General features: G+C 55.2%; 1 protein-coding gene across 2 annotated transcripts in view; it reads left to right on the top strand.

Moving 5' to 3' along the window:
• CACNA1B (calcium voltage-gated channel subunit alpha1 B) overlaps window positions 1-15,056 on the top strand; it is a 196,642-nt gene that overhangs the window by 66,274 nt on the left and 115,312 nt on the right. For both annotated transcript variants that reach the window (XM_040632311.1, XM_040632313.1), the window contains exons 12-15: window positions 2,756-2,868; window positions 6,983-7,095; window positions 9,369-9,500; window positions 9,733-9,805. In XM_040632311.1, the coding sequence (XP_040488245.1) occupies window positions 2,756-2,868; window positions 6,983-7,095; window positions 9,369-9,500; window positions 9,733-9,805 (431 nt within the window). The remainder of the gene's footprint in view (window positions 1-2,755; window positions 2,869-6,982; window positions 7,096-9,368; window positions 9,501-9,732; window positions 9,806-15,056) is intronic.

Below are 15,056 nucleotides of genomic sequence, written 5' to 3' on the forward strand. Positions count from 1 at the left end.
GACCCAGCCAGCCGAGCGGCTGTTCCTGGAGCTTCCTAGCCAGGCCTTCCCTTCCCACGGAAGAAGCTGATGGTGTCCAGTCAATCTTGTGGTTACTCCTTGTTTCCTGGGGGTCTGTCACCTGAGCGGTCAGGCAGCAAGTGGCAGGGCCTGGTCACACATGTGCTGTGCGGGAGCAACAGGCCTCAGAGTGCCCAGGTGTTGGGCCAGGCCACAGGCATCCCTGGCCACGATTCTTCCCCTTGCTTCTTTGTCTTCTCTGTGGTTCCCTGGGAATTTCTGAACTCATCGGCATTACCTACCTAGGAAGGATGGCTGGTGGGAGAGGGGGTATGGGCTGCATCTCCACACCTCTGCTCCCTGGGCTCTGTCCTTGGCAGCTGGGCTGGAGGTGAGAAAGGCTGATTCAACCAGGTAGGGCAGGGCTTGCAAGAGGCTGAGGCAGAGGTGGGGGGGTCCCCGCCAGGACTAGCTTCACTGCAGTTCCCATGGGGCTCGGCCCTGAGACTGGCCACCCTGCAGAGAATGGGTTCTGTGCACCTCAGCTGTCTTTCCATCCAGCACCCACCCGCAGTGCACCACCAGAACCCCTGAGAACGAAGCTTAACTGGCGAGGACCAGCAGCTGGCTGTTGGGCATCGTCATTCTGTGAGGCCCCTCACAAGACAGGCTTGGCCACCCTCTCCTCTGTCCCTGTGTTCCCCTAGCGCACTGTCCTGTTAGTATGATACAGAACCCTGTTTACATTCTCGGCCTCTGCTCCCCTTGGTGTGTGAACGCCTGGAGAGAAGGGTCAGCTCTGTCTCCTCTGCACGTTCAAAGCAGCACCAGCGCCTGTGCGTTGTTCGGATGGTTCAGGAGTGAATGAATAGATACCCTTTCTTGGCCTCAGCGGGGAGGCTGAGCATATGAAGCCGAGGGGGTGTCTTCCTCAGGAGGGTGAAAGGGCAGGCAGGACGCTGGGGGACCCCGTCTCGCGCTGCTCCCTCTCTCTGAGGGGGCCTTACGTTGGCAGCCCTGGTGCCGGCTCCTTGCCCTGCTCTCACACGGATCTCCTGGGAGCAGGGTTGGGCGGCTGTAGCTCCCAGGTCTGGTGTGTGGGTGGCTGGAAGTCCCGTCATTGTGGCCTCTTCCTTCAGGATCTGAGCTCTTCTTATGGGGTGCCCCAAGGGCAGGGGCAGGTGCCTTTTTGACCTCAAGTGGAGGGGCTCTGGGACGTGGTGGCCAGGAGCCTTGGATCTTTGCAGGCTGTTGGGGCATTCTGAGCTGGACTTGGGGGCAGGGCGCCGCCTCCCTACCACCCCTCACTCCTGCTGCTCAGCGCAGGCAGGACCAGGTGTCGGTCAGTCACCTGGCTGGAGAGGGTTCCTCTGCCTGGGACACGGGCTTCTTGGCTTCTCCAGGGAGTCAGATTTGCCTTCTCATCCCTTATTCCACGCCTGGCTTGGGTGCCGCGGTGACTTTCTGGCTGGCTGCAGAGGCCAGGCTCGTGTGAGTTGCTACCAAGCCATAGCAGGGGCTTCCCCACCCGAGACCTTGGGCCATGCAGATCACTGTGTGTCCGTACAGGCCATGGGGCTGGTGTCTCTGCTCCTGCAGAGTCCGGGCTACTGTAGACCTGCCCCTGACTGAGGCTGCTGGGTCTCTGTAGTGTAGTGCTTGGGGGAGCTGTGGAAGACAGCAGAGCCGCGTGGTCCCCTCTTCTGTTGTCTGTTTTATCAGGAGCTGCTTGAGGTCCAGTTTCCCAACCAGTCTGGATGCCAGAGGCCCAGGAAGGCTGGGCTGGTGATCTTTCGGTGACCGGACTCTCCGAAGCTTACCCTCCTGAGTTCTGAGCTGCTTTTCTGGCCCCTGCTGCTCTGGGGCCAGAGGCCATGGTGCCTTTGGGCCCCTGTACAGAATAACGAGCTGATTCCAGTCAGCACCTGGGGAGAGGATCAAAGACAGCGACCTGGTTCTGCCGTCTGCACTTCCTGGTTTGGCCAGTGCCAGAGCCCGGCTGCATCTCTTGCTGTCCCGGCTTTGTGCAGCTCCCAGACTGCCTATTGTTTCTCGCTCTGACCGCCCATGTTGCTCGCGCTAGGGGCTGTGTCTTGTCTGTGTGCCTGGAATTCCCAGCGTGGCCCTCAGTTCCAGTGTGGCCTCTCTTTGGTCCCGAGACCCTTGAGGGGCCGCGCAGCCAGTGGCCAGACCCCTGGCCTGGGCAGGAGAGGCACCTGCAGGAAGGTGAAGGTGCCCACTCCTAGAGTGAGGGGGCGGCAAGCGTTGGCGCCTTCTGGGAGCCTCGTGCTGGCCGGGGCAGGCAATGCTCGGGTGGCAGGCGAACACATGAACAAGTGAAGACCAAACACGGTGATGTCTTGAGGAAGGGTGTCGGGGAAGTCGTCGTGGAAAGACACGGTGATCCTGATGAGGAGCTGGGGGGCAAGCCTGAAGGCGGAAGGGTGGGTCTGAGGCCATTCTCTGGGGAGTGCTGTGTGGCCCCAGGACCTCACCTCCCGCGGAGCCTGTCCCTGGGCCGTAGGCATTGGGCAGGCATCACATTTCAGAGGGAGTAAGCCTCTCTCTGCGCCCCTCCCGATCCCAGTCCATTCATTATTCTCCTCCTGAGCTGATGTCCGAGCTCAGGGGCCACAGACCAGGCCTGCAGGGCTCAACCCTGGGAGGGCCCAGAGGTCTGGTGTCCTCCAGTCTGGGCTGGAGCCAGGTGGGAGGAGGCTGAGAGCTAATCCCCCTCTTCTCCGGCTTCTCCTAGACTTTGCAGAGTTTGTTTTCCTGGGTCTCTTCCTCACAGAGATGTCCCTGAAGATGTATGGCCTGGGGCCCAGAAGCTACTTCCGGTCCTCATTCAACTGCTTCGACTTTGGGGTGAGTAAGAGCCTCGTGAGAGGTGCCGGCCGGGGGTCCAGGCAGGTCCAGCTGTATCCTTGCTTGAGAGAACACACAGTCCCCAACTAACTGTGCTGTACCCAGCACGTGCTGGGGTCTGTGCCGCAGGACCCAGGTCGTTGAGCGTACTGGGACCCTGCGTGGGTCAGGAAGGCTTCCTAGAGACAGGGAGAGGCCTTTGACAAAGGGGAGACCCGTCCTTGTCAGGCCCTGTCTTATGGTGGTGTCAGCTGCAGGACGCCCTCCTTCCCACCTCTGACCCTGTCCGTAGAATCTCGAGACCGGCTGAAGGCCCCCTCTGCGCCCCCTCTGCGCCCCCTCTGTGCCCCCTCTGCGCCTGCAACCATCTTTCAAACGGGCTGCTGTTCTGCAGAGGGCTCAGTGTCCCCAGCAGAGCTCAAGGGGGCTGTGGTCCTGATCCCTCACTGTCCTGCAGATCTGGCTCTGGGCTGGTTGGGCACAGGCTTCAGGGGAGGCCTGACAGGGCACGAGGGTCCAGCCCTCCTCGTGGGCCTGGCCTGGGTCCCTTCACCCACGTATGTAGGTCAGGGAGGCCTCAAAGGCAGGTGTTCCCAAGAGTCCCTGGGACAAAGCCCGGGAAGTTGCAGAGGCTTCCAGCCGGCGGAGGACGAGCCAGCTCCCTGATGCCGAGCCCAGAGCCCAGGGGTGAGCTCTGACCCAGGGGAGGCTCTGAAGGAGAAGGGCCAGTACCAACCGTGAGGGAGAGTTCTGAGGAGCCGCGGGGGAGCCTGGATGTAGGTAGAAGTAAAACTTCCACTCGAAAATTCAGTGTGACGTTGACTTTTCGGTCAGTGGAGTCTACGGAACATTGTGTCCGCAGCTTTGTTAAACCCTCACAGAGACTGCCCTGCTTTGTAGACAAGCACCTGCAGATGTTGTATGATTGGCCCCAGGCTGCCCAGATGCTTCGTGCGGGGGGCGGTGTGGACCCGGGAGCTCTGGCCCCGGAGTGGCGTGTCTGCGCCGGGCAGCGCTGCCGGATCGCTGTGGGGAAGGAGGGGCGGTGCTGCCCAGGGTGCCCCTGAGACACGCACACCTGCGGTTCTTTCTGACATGGCTTCTCGCCCCCTGCCTGCTTAGTGACAGGGAAAGCCTGTGGTGCACACAGGCTTAACCGAAGAGGTTAGGAGAGCTCAGAGAATCTCGTCTTCGGGTTTGAACTAACTGGATTCCAGGACATGGGAACGATGCACATAAGCTAAGAAACGATTCCAAAATTCAGCAGCGTACAGTACGTGTGTGCCGTCTCACCGTTCCCGTGGGTCAGGGGTCCACGCCTGGCTTAACCGAGTGCCTGTGGCCCAGGGGGTCCCAAGGAGGTCACAGTGAAGCCGACAGCTGGGACACAGCCATTCCAAGCCTTGATTTCAAGCTCATCACATGGCTGCTGGTGGGGCTTCCGAGCTCACTCATACGGTTGGCGGCAGGCCTCAGTCCCGGTCACGTGGGTCTCTCTCCAGGCTGCCTGAGTGTCCTCACGATGTGACAGCTTGTGATCTGAGAGGGGGACTGAGAGTACCCAAGACAGAAGCCACAGAAACCCAGTCTCAGAGAGACGGCCCATCGGTTTTGCCATATTATATTTGTTAGGCGTGAGTCACTTGGCCCAGTCCACGTTTAACAGGGGTGGGAAATATTACCCAGGGACATGAACCCCAGGAGGCAGGGGTCACTGGGAACCGTCTGAGAGGCTGCCTGCCACAGTCCACGCTCTGGCCCCCGGTGACCCATGGCCTTCCTGATGTAAAAGACACCTGTGTCCTCCCGCTTTCCCAGCTGCCTGCCATGACAGCGTCATTTCAGAGTCCAGGGCCTCTTCATCCAAATCGGGCCCAGGTATGGTCCAGGCTGCTCAGGGACAGCTGCTCAGTCCCTCCCCACCTGTGGACCCATGGAACTAAAGAGACAAGTTGTCACCTGCACAGTGGCCGGATGGGCATAGGTGAACTGCTATAGGCATTCCAAGGGAGTCTCTGGCCCATAGCAGTTCAGGAATCCAGTTGGGAGAAGTTGGAGATCCTGGGATTAGTTCTTAAGGACTGGGAAGCCTTTTGGGTTTTTGGTTTTGGCCTCTGCATCACCTTTCTTGTTCTGGGAAAGACAGCTTGTGCTTTCAGCTGGACGGTTCTCTCAGCCTGCTTCCTACCAGTAGAATTTGAGGAATCCAAAGGCCTGTTTTTTGTCTTGTACTGTCTGTGTCCCTTTCAACCCAAGCCGGTGATGTTTCTGCATAGCGAAGTCTTTCAGTGTTGTGGGTATGTTGTGAATCTTCCTGGGTTCCCCTTGACAAAACCCTACCTAGACTGTAGTGACAGGCCTTTCCCCGTGGGGTGCCCGTGCTGAGACGGCTGAGGCCGGCGCACGTCAGTGCCCTGGAGGACTTGCTGCTTATCGAGCTGACATGCGAGGCCATCTCCACAGGGCCGGGCTCCCGCAGTGTCACGGTCCTGCCCCATGCCTTGGCTTTCTCTGTGGACCGTGCCATTTCCCAACTTGGCACGCTTTGCTGTCTGGAGAGGCAGAGCATTTCCAAAGCTGGCAGGTCCTGGCTGATAGCACTTCCCTCTGCCTCTCCCTCTTCCCACACCCACTGTGGGCGGCCCGAGGACCCCAGGTCGTACCTGCAGACTCTGCTTGGAGATCTCCGAGACCTCCCGGTCCATGTGGCACACCTTCTTCTCTTCACATTAGCTGTGGGCAACGGTGCGGCCGAACTTCGTGCCGGCACACAACAGGGCTTCTGCCCACTGTCCTGCAGACCCTGCGTGCAGCATCCACACTCCCTCACTGTCCAGAACCCATGAACAGCACGTTTAGGGCATTGTAGGCATTCACGGACATGCTGCTCCATGCCCCTTCTCTGGCTCCAAAGCCACTGCCACATTGGAGAGCACTCCACTTCTGTCTCCAAAATGTGTATTGTTTTTCTTGATGTGTAACAAATTACTCCAAAGTTTGGTGGCTTAAACCAACCAACATTTGTTATCTCTCATGTCAGTGGGTCGGGAGTCAGGTGGGACTTAACTGGGGGCCCCCAGCTCTCGGTCTCCCACAAGGCTGCAGTAACTGCAGGCTCTTTGGGGCGGGGAGCTCACGCCCAAGCTCCTGCTTGTGGCCCACAGCCCTCAGTCCCTGGTCACGGGGGCCTCTCCCCAGGCTCCCTCGTGTCCTACATCACGGTAGCTGGGGACCTGCAGCAGAGCTGAGAGCACCGAGGAGGAAGCCTATCTTGGTGACTGAATCTCAGAGGTGACAGCCCATCCCTTCTGTCCCAGTCTGTTTGCTAGAAGTGAGTCACTAGGGCCAACCAGCCCTCGAGGGACAAGGCGGGGCTACCAAGTAGTGTCGACCACTGTGGGACATCTCAGGGGCCACCTGCATCATGAATGAATGGGAACAAATTCTGAGGATTGAGGAAAGACAGAGATGCTGGAAGGGCAACAATAAGAACGTGGATTTAGGAAAATGAGAGCCCCAGCCCCAGACAACATCCAGACGCTGTGTGTATGCCGTGGAACATGGTGGAGGTGCTCAGGGTCCCCAAGGACAGATGGCGGCAAGCTTGGCCCCTGCATGCTGCTGCCTGGGGAGCCGCGGTTGGGCTGTCTGGACGTCAGCAGGACGTCGGACGTTCTCTCAACGATGCCTTTGTGTTCAGCGTGGAGCAGTATGCAGAGGATGGCTGTGCGTTTGGGGTGGCCTGTAACTGGTGCACCTGCCAGCGCAGACGTGCGGCCCGATGGACCCGCACTGAACTGTACAGGGGTCTCCAGTCAGGGCCGGGGCCTCGGTGCTGGCACGTTCACCAGCTTCTCAGTGCCGTGGGAGGACGCTGATGTTAAGCCCATCTGGTTTGCAGTTGGTCGGTCAGGAGAGCGGTAGGCCCACCTCGCTCCGCATCCTGTGTCCCTGTGCGTGTCCAGGGTGGGCGTGTTGGGGGCAGGGGAGCCCCAGGACTGGAATGTGCTCCCCGACAGCTGCAGGAGCTCGGCGTGATGCAGAGGCGCCCCAGGCCGCCGGGCGGGTGTGGGATGGGCGTGCGTGCCCGCGGCTGACCCCGTGTCCCGTGCAGGTCATCGTGGGGAGCATCTTTGAAGTGGTCTGGGCGGCCATCAAGCCAGGAACCTCCTTCGGGATCAGTGTGCTGCGGGCCCTGCGCTTGCTGAGAATCTTCAAAGTCACGAAGTAGGTCACCTGTGGCTCGGGGGAGGGGGGTGCGTCGCAGGGAGCCGGGCCCACACAGCACGCCTGTTCCCAGGAATTCATGGTGCTGGCCTTGAACTCAGCTGTCTGGATCTCTTTTTGTGCTTGTAATTGGTTTAAATACAAAAGACAGTTATAAAGCACCGGCCCAGCATGACCTTGTCTCGCCCTTGGGGGCGAATCTATCCTCGGGGTTGTTCCCCATTGGCCTCAAAGTTGCCAGCAGGATTCCTAGCTCCTTAGTGAGCTTGCTTCCCACAATTCCATACTGTCCCCTCTTTTGAAACCAGCAGTGCCATCTTTCAGCCTTCAAAGGATTACTTTGCTTCATAGTTAACAGAGAAAAAAGAAGTTCTCAGATGGAAGTTTTTTTTTTTTTTTTTATCATCCCGCCCCAAGTCCGCCCACCTACCCGGCAGCCCCGCCCCCAGAGAGGGAGGGAGGCCTCCGCTGACTCTGACCATCTGACCGGAGCCGGCTGGTTCCTAGTGGCTCCCCTTCCCGGGCCTGCTTTCTCCACCCTGCGCCTGACGCTGCCCTATTTAAGCCGTGGCGAGAGGACGGTGACAGGCCCGTGTTCTCAGTTCTATTCCACTTGGTTCTTTACGTAACCCTGGAAGCCAGTTGCTCCATTTTGTCTGCGAGGGGGCTGAGGCCCAGGGTGGAGGTGTGATGCATGACTGAGAGTGCTGGGTCTCTCTGCCAGGGTTCCAGTGGTGGGAAGAGGGGCGCGCCTCACCCGTCGCTGTCTCACCCACAGCAAAGGCTGCTCTGCGCTCAGCTGGTCTTAGCTGGGGCCACACACGCGCCACGGCAGGGACCTCACCTACCCTGAATTTTGGACTCGTTTGGCCCACACCTGCTTCAGCACAGATTTCCATGCAGTCTCCCCAGCAACCTGGGCCATGACAGCTGCAGGACCCAAGTCGCAGACCTGTCAACAGTGAGCCCGTGCAGGAGGCCCCGGGCTCTAGGTCACCCCTCCAGTGACCTTTCAGAACCCGACTGACCTTCCCAGGGTAGATGGGAGTTCTTTTGGTCTTTTCCAATCTGTTTTAAATCCAAATCTGAGACCATTTGAGGACACGATGGTGTCTCTGCAGGCGAGTTTGGGACACGAGTTTGGTCTGGCTGGTCCACACACACTGCCGCGTGTCTTGTGAGGCCTGCGGTCAGGCCTCTGTTGCTTTGCCAGCTGTGCTGGTACGTGGCTCTGGGACCCGACTGCGAGAGCTGCCTGTACCTTGGTTGCGGGGCCTGGTGTTTTACAGGCTCTGCTTCCTTCCAGAAGCCAGGCAGCCCCTGTCCTGAGGTGGACTGGCTTTTCCAGAGTTTTCCAGCCCATCTTCCATGAACCCTCAAGTGCACTGTAAGAGAATCCATGGAAGATAGGTGAGCCTCTGTGCCACTGGCTCTTGGGAGGACAGGATTTGAGGGCCCAGGGATGCACAGTGACTGCTGTCTGTCCTGCCACTCCCACGTTTCCAGGGTGATAGGACACCCAGACAGAGACACAGAGGTGTGTAGTGTGTCTCGAGGTGGCTGGAGGGAAAGCCGTGTGCCCTGCCTCTTCTGGGGAGGAGCTCTCGAGACACAGTCACCCAGCGAGTGAGCCGTCCACACCACAGACTTTAGTGGGGCCTGTGTGTCATTGGGTCCAGTTGCATGAGACATGCCCAGAGACATGGTCTCTGACCTCCAGGAGCATTTGAAGAGTGTGATGGAGGGGTGGGCATTGTGGGATGCCAGGGAAATGGTCTCGCAGCACTGCCCCCCCCCCCCAATCCATGCTGTATCCTGGGCCCTTGGTGAGAGGGGCATTCACACCGGGTTATACGTCACCCATCACAGCACTGAGGACCTGCTGGATGCAGGGTGTGGGGCTGGTTACATCTGCTTCAGCTCCTTCTCTACTTGTGGTCTGAGTGGAGATACATGGAAGGTGTTCGGGTATCGAGGGGTGGACAGGGATTGGGCGCCGTTCCGCCAGGCAGAGTGACAGGGGCAGGTTCGGGAGATGAGGGTGAGTCCAGCAATGGACACAGGGTCTCCGCCGCCCCCCAGAGCCCCCAGTGGAGGAGTCTGGAACTCTGGAGAGAAGTGCTCTGGCCTCCAGGAGTGGGGCCCGTGGGGTTTAGAAGGTCTCGGAAGCCACAGGTATGACTGTGAGAGCCCCGGAGTGTGGCGTCAGCACGCGGGCATGCGCCTCCGTGTGGGCGCAGCTGGGTGTGGACAGACCCCCCCTGCCCTGACAGGTACTGGAGCTCCTTGCGGAACCTGGTGGTGTCTCTGCTCAACTCCATGAAGTCCATCATCAGCCTCCTCTTCCTGCTGTTCCTGTTCATTGTGGTCTTCGCTCTGCTGGGCATGCAGCTGTTCGGGGGACAGTAAGTGGGCCAGGGGGGCGTATGAAGCTGGAGGCCCCACTGGGAAGGCAGAGCTCAGAGCAGATATGCTGCCCAGGCCCCTCCACCTGTCTTCCACCTGGAGGTCCCCCGGGCGACAATGGCGCTGAGCACACAGCTCGCCCACAGCCTGGGACAGCGTTGCAAGCCGAGGCGCCAGGTCCCTTGGCTCCCGATGGGGCGGCCTCCTCCCAAGACTTCTTGTTTTCCTCAGGTTCAACTTTCAGGATGAGACCCCGACAACGAACTTTGACACTTTCCCTGCGGCCATTCTCACTGTCTTCCAGGTAAGACTCCTGGCTCTTGGCACACTCCTGGCCTGCTCAGCTTTCCAGGTGCGGGGAGGGCAGCCTTCCCTGTCAGCCTCTGCTTACCCCCGCCAGCCAACATTTCAGACAGAACTTTCCAGAAAACAGAAGAGAACAAGTGGGAGATGAGCAGAGGGAGGTCTCCAGTCCCTGGGACTCTGCCAGTCTAGAGCCTGGGTCTGGAGAGAAACCGGGTCCCAAGAGGCATGCGTAGTTGCCTGGGGGACTCAACAGTCCTGTGGCCACTGGGCGTCAAGCCGCCAACTTCTCTCCCGGCCCCGAGGATCTGGTGTCACAGCTGTCTTTTACCATTTGAGAATAAAACGACAAAGCGCTACCCATGCTTCTCCCCCCGTCTGTCAGGCCCAGTGGTCCTTTAGTTCTCTTTTGTGTCTGGAGAACACACCTGCCACACGTGGCTCCTAGGGAAGCTGAGGCTCTCGGCCCGAGTCCTCTGTGATGCAGACCTTGTCACTCAGGTGACCTCTGCCCTCTTGGAGGGGTTCCCTTTGAAGACCCCCTTGGTTGAGCAGTTTGCTCCCTTGCAGGGCTATAGCACCCTGATGCCCCCCATGACTGGCCTCACTGGTAGGGTAATGCCGAATGTCTCTGTCTTACGAAGCGTCCTCGGACGCCACGCCTGCAGGTGAGCTGGTTGGGGTGGGTTGTTGTTTTACCCAGGACGGCTCTTGGGGAGGCCCAACAGGCCATGTGCGCTCAGGCCCGGGGGCTCAGCTTAGCCCCCTGGACTCTGGGGCTGCCCTTGGTCTCCAAGTTGGGGCCTCCAGCAGAGGGTGGCCATGACCTTTCCTGGGCAGTGTGACCTGATGGGAAGGAGCCCTTCCTGCTGTGGGGCGCTAGGGCTGCCCTGCGGGATCTTGAAAGTCAGGCAAGGGGAATCGGCGGGAATGTGTTCCAGATACCACAGTAGGAAGGTGAGCAGAGTCAGGGCAGCGAAGGCATAGGGTTTGTGGCAGAAGGACTGGGGCTGGCAGAGGTCAGGTTGGATGGGCCTTCTGGGGCCAGGCTCAGGGGCTTGGCCCAGCAGGAGCCGTGGCGGAGGCTCACAAAGCAGGGAGGCGACATGTCGACAGAGCTCTGCTTTGTTCTGTTTGCTGCAGGAAAGGAGTGGAATGTGGTTGGTTAATGGTGGTGGTGTGGGACAGAGGGGAAGTCAAAGTTAGAGGAAAATGATGGTTCTTCTGGTCAGATGATGCTCTGGTTTGGACCTCAGACCCCCTCTGCTCTGGAACATGGCAATAAGATAATAAATACATCTAGAAATTAAAAGGACCCAGCCAAGCCGAAAACAAACTGTGGGCTGGAAATGGAACAGTGAGGAGAGGTGCAGGGAGCCGGGCACCTGGGATGTGGTCTGGGTGTGGCAGGCAGGCTGGGCATCAGAAGCATCCATGTGTGGCCTGCCTGACTTGGTGCTGGGGAAGGTGTGTGGCCCTTCGAGGAGCAGAGGAGCAGAGATGAGAGAGGGCGACTATGGCTGGAGGAAGCCGAGAAGGTTGCAAGGTCAGATGGCTGGCCAGGCCAGGCCTGCACCTTCCGTGGATGGTGCTGGGCCGGGGCTTGAGACCCCAGGATGGGAGCTCGCTCTTGCTTCTGAATGGGGCTGGAAGGGGTAGGGCGAGTGTGTGACCAGGAAGAAAACAACATCAGGTCTGCTCATGGTGAGCGTGCAGACTGAGCCATGGTGAAGCTGACCCCACTGAAGAGGGCCAACAACGTCTGCGGTCGGAAGGTGAGCTCAGTCCCAAAGAAATGGGAAGAAGACAGCAAATGCAGGTGACTGTGCGCCAGATGTGCTCGAGGGAGAATTTGTAGCACAGAACACAAAATCACGAAAGAAAAGTACCTGAGAACCAAGAATAGGTTAATATGAAAAAGAACTAAGTAGAAATCCTAGGAATGAAAAATATTGCTATTTAAATAGAAAAGTAAAGTGTAAACTACACCCTGGACACGACCTAAGAAAGGGTGGGTGAGCTGGAAGACGTGGAGGAACTTGGGGGTGAAGCTCCCGTGTCGGGTGAGAGAGAGGATGCCAGCACCGTTCCAGGCGAGTCTCAGAGGGTGTGTACTCGGATGGTCAAGCAGGGTGAGCACAAGTAATGTCAAACCTAGATGTGTTGTGTAAAGAGAAAATCTTAAAAACAACCCTAGAAAGAGATTCTCCACAGAATGACAGTCTGATGGCAAGAGGGTCAGGGAGGGAACTTTGAAACCCTGGGGGACAGCCCGCATGAATGCCAATCTAGACCACAAGGGCAAGCTGGACACATTCAAATGCAAATGTGGAGAGTTACCAACTCCCTGATTGCCGAAAGCACCGCAGATGTTTATACATTTAGTAAAGCCAATGAATTAGAAGAAAAAAATAATATTACACTAACCCAAGAAGAAATTAAAGACCTGAACTATTTCAGAAATTGAATGATTAAAAATCTGCCTACCCAAGCCACCATGTTCTGATAATTTTATGAGTGAATTCTACTAAAATTTAAGAAAGACGTTATTCCAATTTTATGTAGATGACTCCAGAGAAAACAAAAAGAAGGTCCCTGGCTTGCTTTATGAGACTAGAATAACCTTGATAAAAAAACCATAACCGAACTAATATGAGTCCACTGCTTGGTGACTTATAGGAAGAGACTGCGGGCAGGGGAGGGTTATCGCACAGTGGAAACTTTAATCTTTTTTTTATTTTTTATAATAATATTTTTTATTATATTATGTTAGTCACCGTACAGTACATCCCTGGTTTCTGATGTAAAGTTCCATGATTCATTACTTGCATATAACACCCAGTGCACCATGCAATACGTGCCCTCCTTACTACCCATCACCGGCCTATCCCACTCCCCCCGCCCCCGAAGCCCTCAGTTTGTTCCCCAGAGTCCATAGGGAAACTTTTATTTGCAGTAAATAAGGAGATCACAGGGGATAACTTCCAAAGCCATGGCTCCCCATGTGGGGATAAGTGGGTTCCTTCGATTTAGGGTTCAGATGAATATTCAGAAAGGGGAGCTTTGTCACTGCATACAGAGTTGGGCATAAAGTCACACATGTCTACTCAGGAAACATGCATCGTACGTTATGCTAATGGGGTTTGTGCTGCTCCGTAGAAGGAGATCTTCACGTTAGAATGAGGTAGAGGTGACTGCCCACACTGCATGGCCTGCCTACACAGGTGGGAGTCAGTGACTGAGCTCTTCCTATTGTTTTCCTCAGAAAAGATAAGGTGAACATTCATGTGAAGAAGAAGGGGTCAGTGGGAGTCTTAGGTCATGATCACAAACACAGAGGCAGAAGGGAAGTAATAACTAATCAAACTAGATATGCTTATAAATTAACAAATTATTTTTATGATCAACTTGAGTTTATCCTGGAAATGCAAGGTGACTTAATATTGGAAAGCCTATTGATATAATTCATCATAGCCAATTAAGGAAGGAAAAAAACCATGTGATCAGAAAAAAACATGTGACTCCAGCAAGACCGTGGCACAGAGTGAGAGGGCAGGAAAAACAAGATTGGGAGATTTGTTCACTGTGGAGCCTGGATGATAAGAACACGGGGATTCAGTTCACTCTGTGTATGTCTGAAGATGTGCACAATACATTTTTTCTTTTCTTTTCTTTTTTTTTAAAGATTTTATTTATTCATTCGACAGAGATAGAGACAGCCAGCGAGAGAGGGAACACAGGCAGGGGGAGTGGGAGAGGAAGAAGCAGGCTCATAGCGGAGGAGCCTGATGTGGGGCTTGATCCCACAATGCCGGGATCACACCCTGAGCCGAAGGCAGACGCTTAACCGCTGTGCCACCCAGGCGCCCCTACAATACATTTTTTCTAAAAAGATAAAATCACATGATAAAACCCAACACTCCTTTCAAGTAAAAACTCTTAGCAGATTATGCTGGTATCAGTGGTCTTAGTGCAGTAGGACAAGAAAATATGAAACACAATTTCTCAGGAGTGACAAGGAAGAAAGAATATTCACAGCTAAAATATTCGTATACACAGAAAACTCAAGTGTTGTGATTACAGATGGTATGGGACAATTTGATTATCTGTAGAGCAAAACATGAAATTGGGTTCCTACTTTGTTCCATACTTGAAATCCGTTTGGACTGACTAAGACCTAAATGTGAAAAGCAAATCTGAAATTTTAGGAGGATGCGCAGGAGTGTAATGGTACTAACTCAAGGTAGGGAACTCCTTCTGAAGAAGCACAGGTCAGAAAGGAAGATATTGACAAATTTGACGGTTAAAGTAGAAATGTCTGTGCATCAAAAGACGCCAAGAAAAGGTTTTAAAAAAGTTATACACTTGGAGAAGACATTTCCACAGTATTAGAATAACCACTGAAGAGTTTGTGTCCAGGACGTATCAAGAACTTCCACAAATCAAAGACAAAAGACAAATAATGTCATAGGGAAGGCAGAGTGTAAACAAGCATCTCATGGGAGAGGAAGTCGGGCTGACGAATAAACCTGTAAGAACTATCACCAGTGTTGCCAGAGACGCAGATTAAACCCACCATGAGACAACCTCTCCACCTGTCAATTTAGCAGAAATTAAGAAATCTAATGTCAAGTTTTAGAGAAGATGTGCAGAAATGGGATTCCTTTATGCTGTTGGTGGGGTTAGTAGAACCACTGTGGGTAGAAATGTCATAAAATCTGATAACTAGAACTTGCATACGAGTGGTTCCTGTTGTGGGTCTGTGCTCTGGAACGTCTCCTGGCCAATTGCACAAGGAGATGCGCGTGAGACATCATAGCAGCATTGTTTATAAACCAAAAAACTGAAAGTCACCGGAAATGTCCATCGTCTCAAGAATGGATAAGAAAAGTGTGGTATTATCTGTACAGCAGGAACGTGAATGACCTAGAATTCAATGTGTTAACATGAACAAATCTTTTTTTTTTTTTAAAGATTTTATTTATTTATTCGACAGAGAGAGAGACAGCCAGCGAGAGAGGGAACACAAGCAGGGGGAGTGGGAGAGGAAGAAGCAGGCTCATAGCGGAGGAGCCTGACGTGGGGCTCGTTCCCAGAACGCCGGGATCACGCCCTGAGCCGAAGGCAGACGCTTAACCGCTATGCCACCCAGGCGCCCCTAACATGAACAAATCTTACAAAGATAATATTAGGTGAAAAAAGAGTAAGATTCAGAATAATACACAACATATGATACTATTTAAATAAGGATG

The sequence above is a fragment of the Ursus maritimus genome, unplaced genomic scaffold (genome assembly GCF_017311325.1).
Source record: "Ursus maritimus isolate PB19 unplaced genomic scaffold, ASM1731132v1 scaffold_17, whole genome shotgun sequence".
Taxonomy (NCBI): domain Eukaryota; kingdom Metazoa; phylum Chordata; class Mammalia; order Carnivora; family Ursidae; genus Ursus; species Ursus maritimus.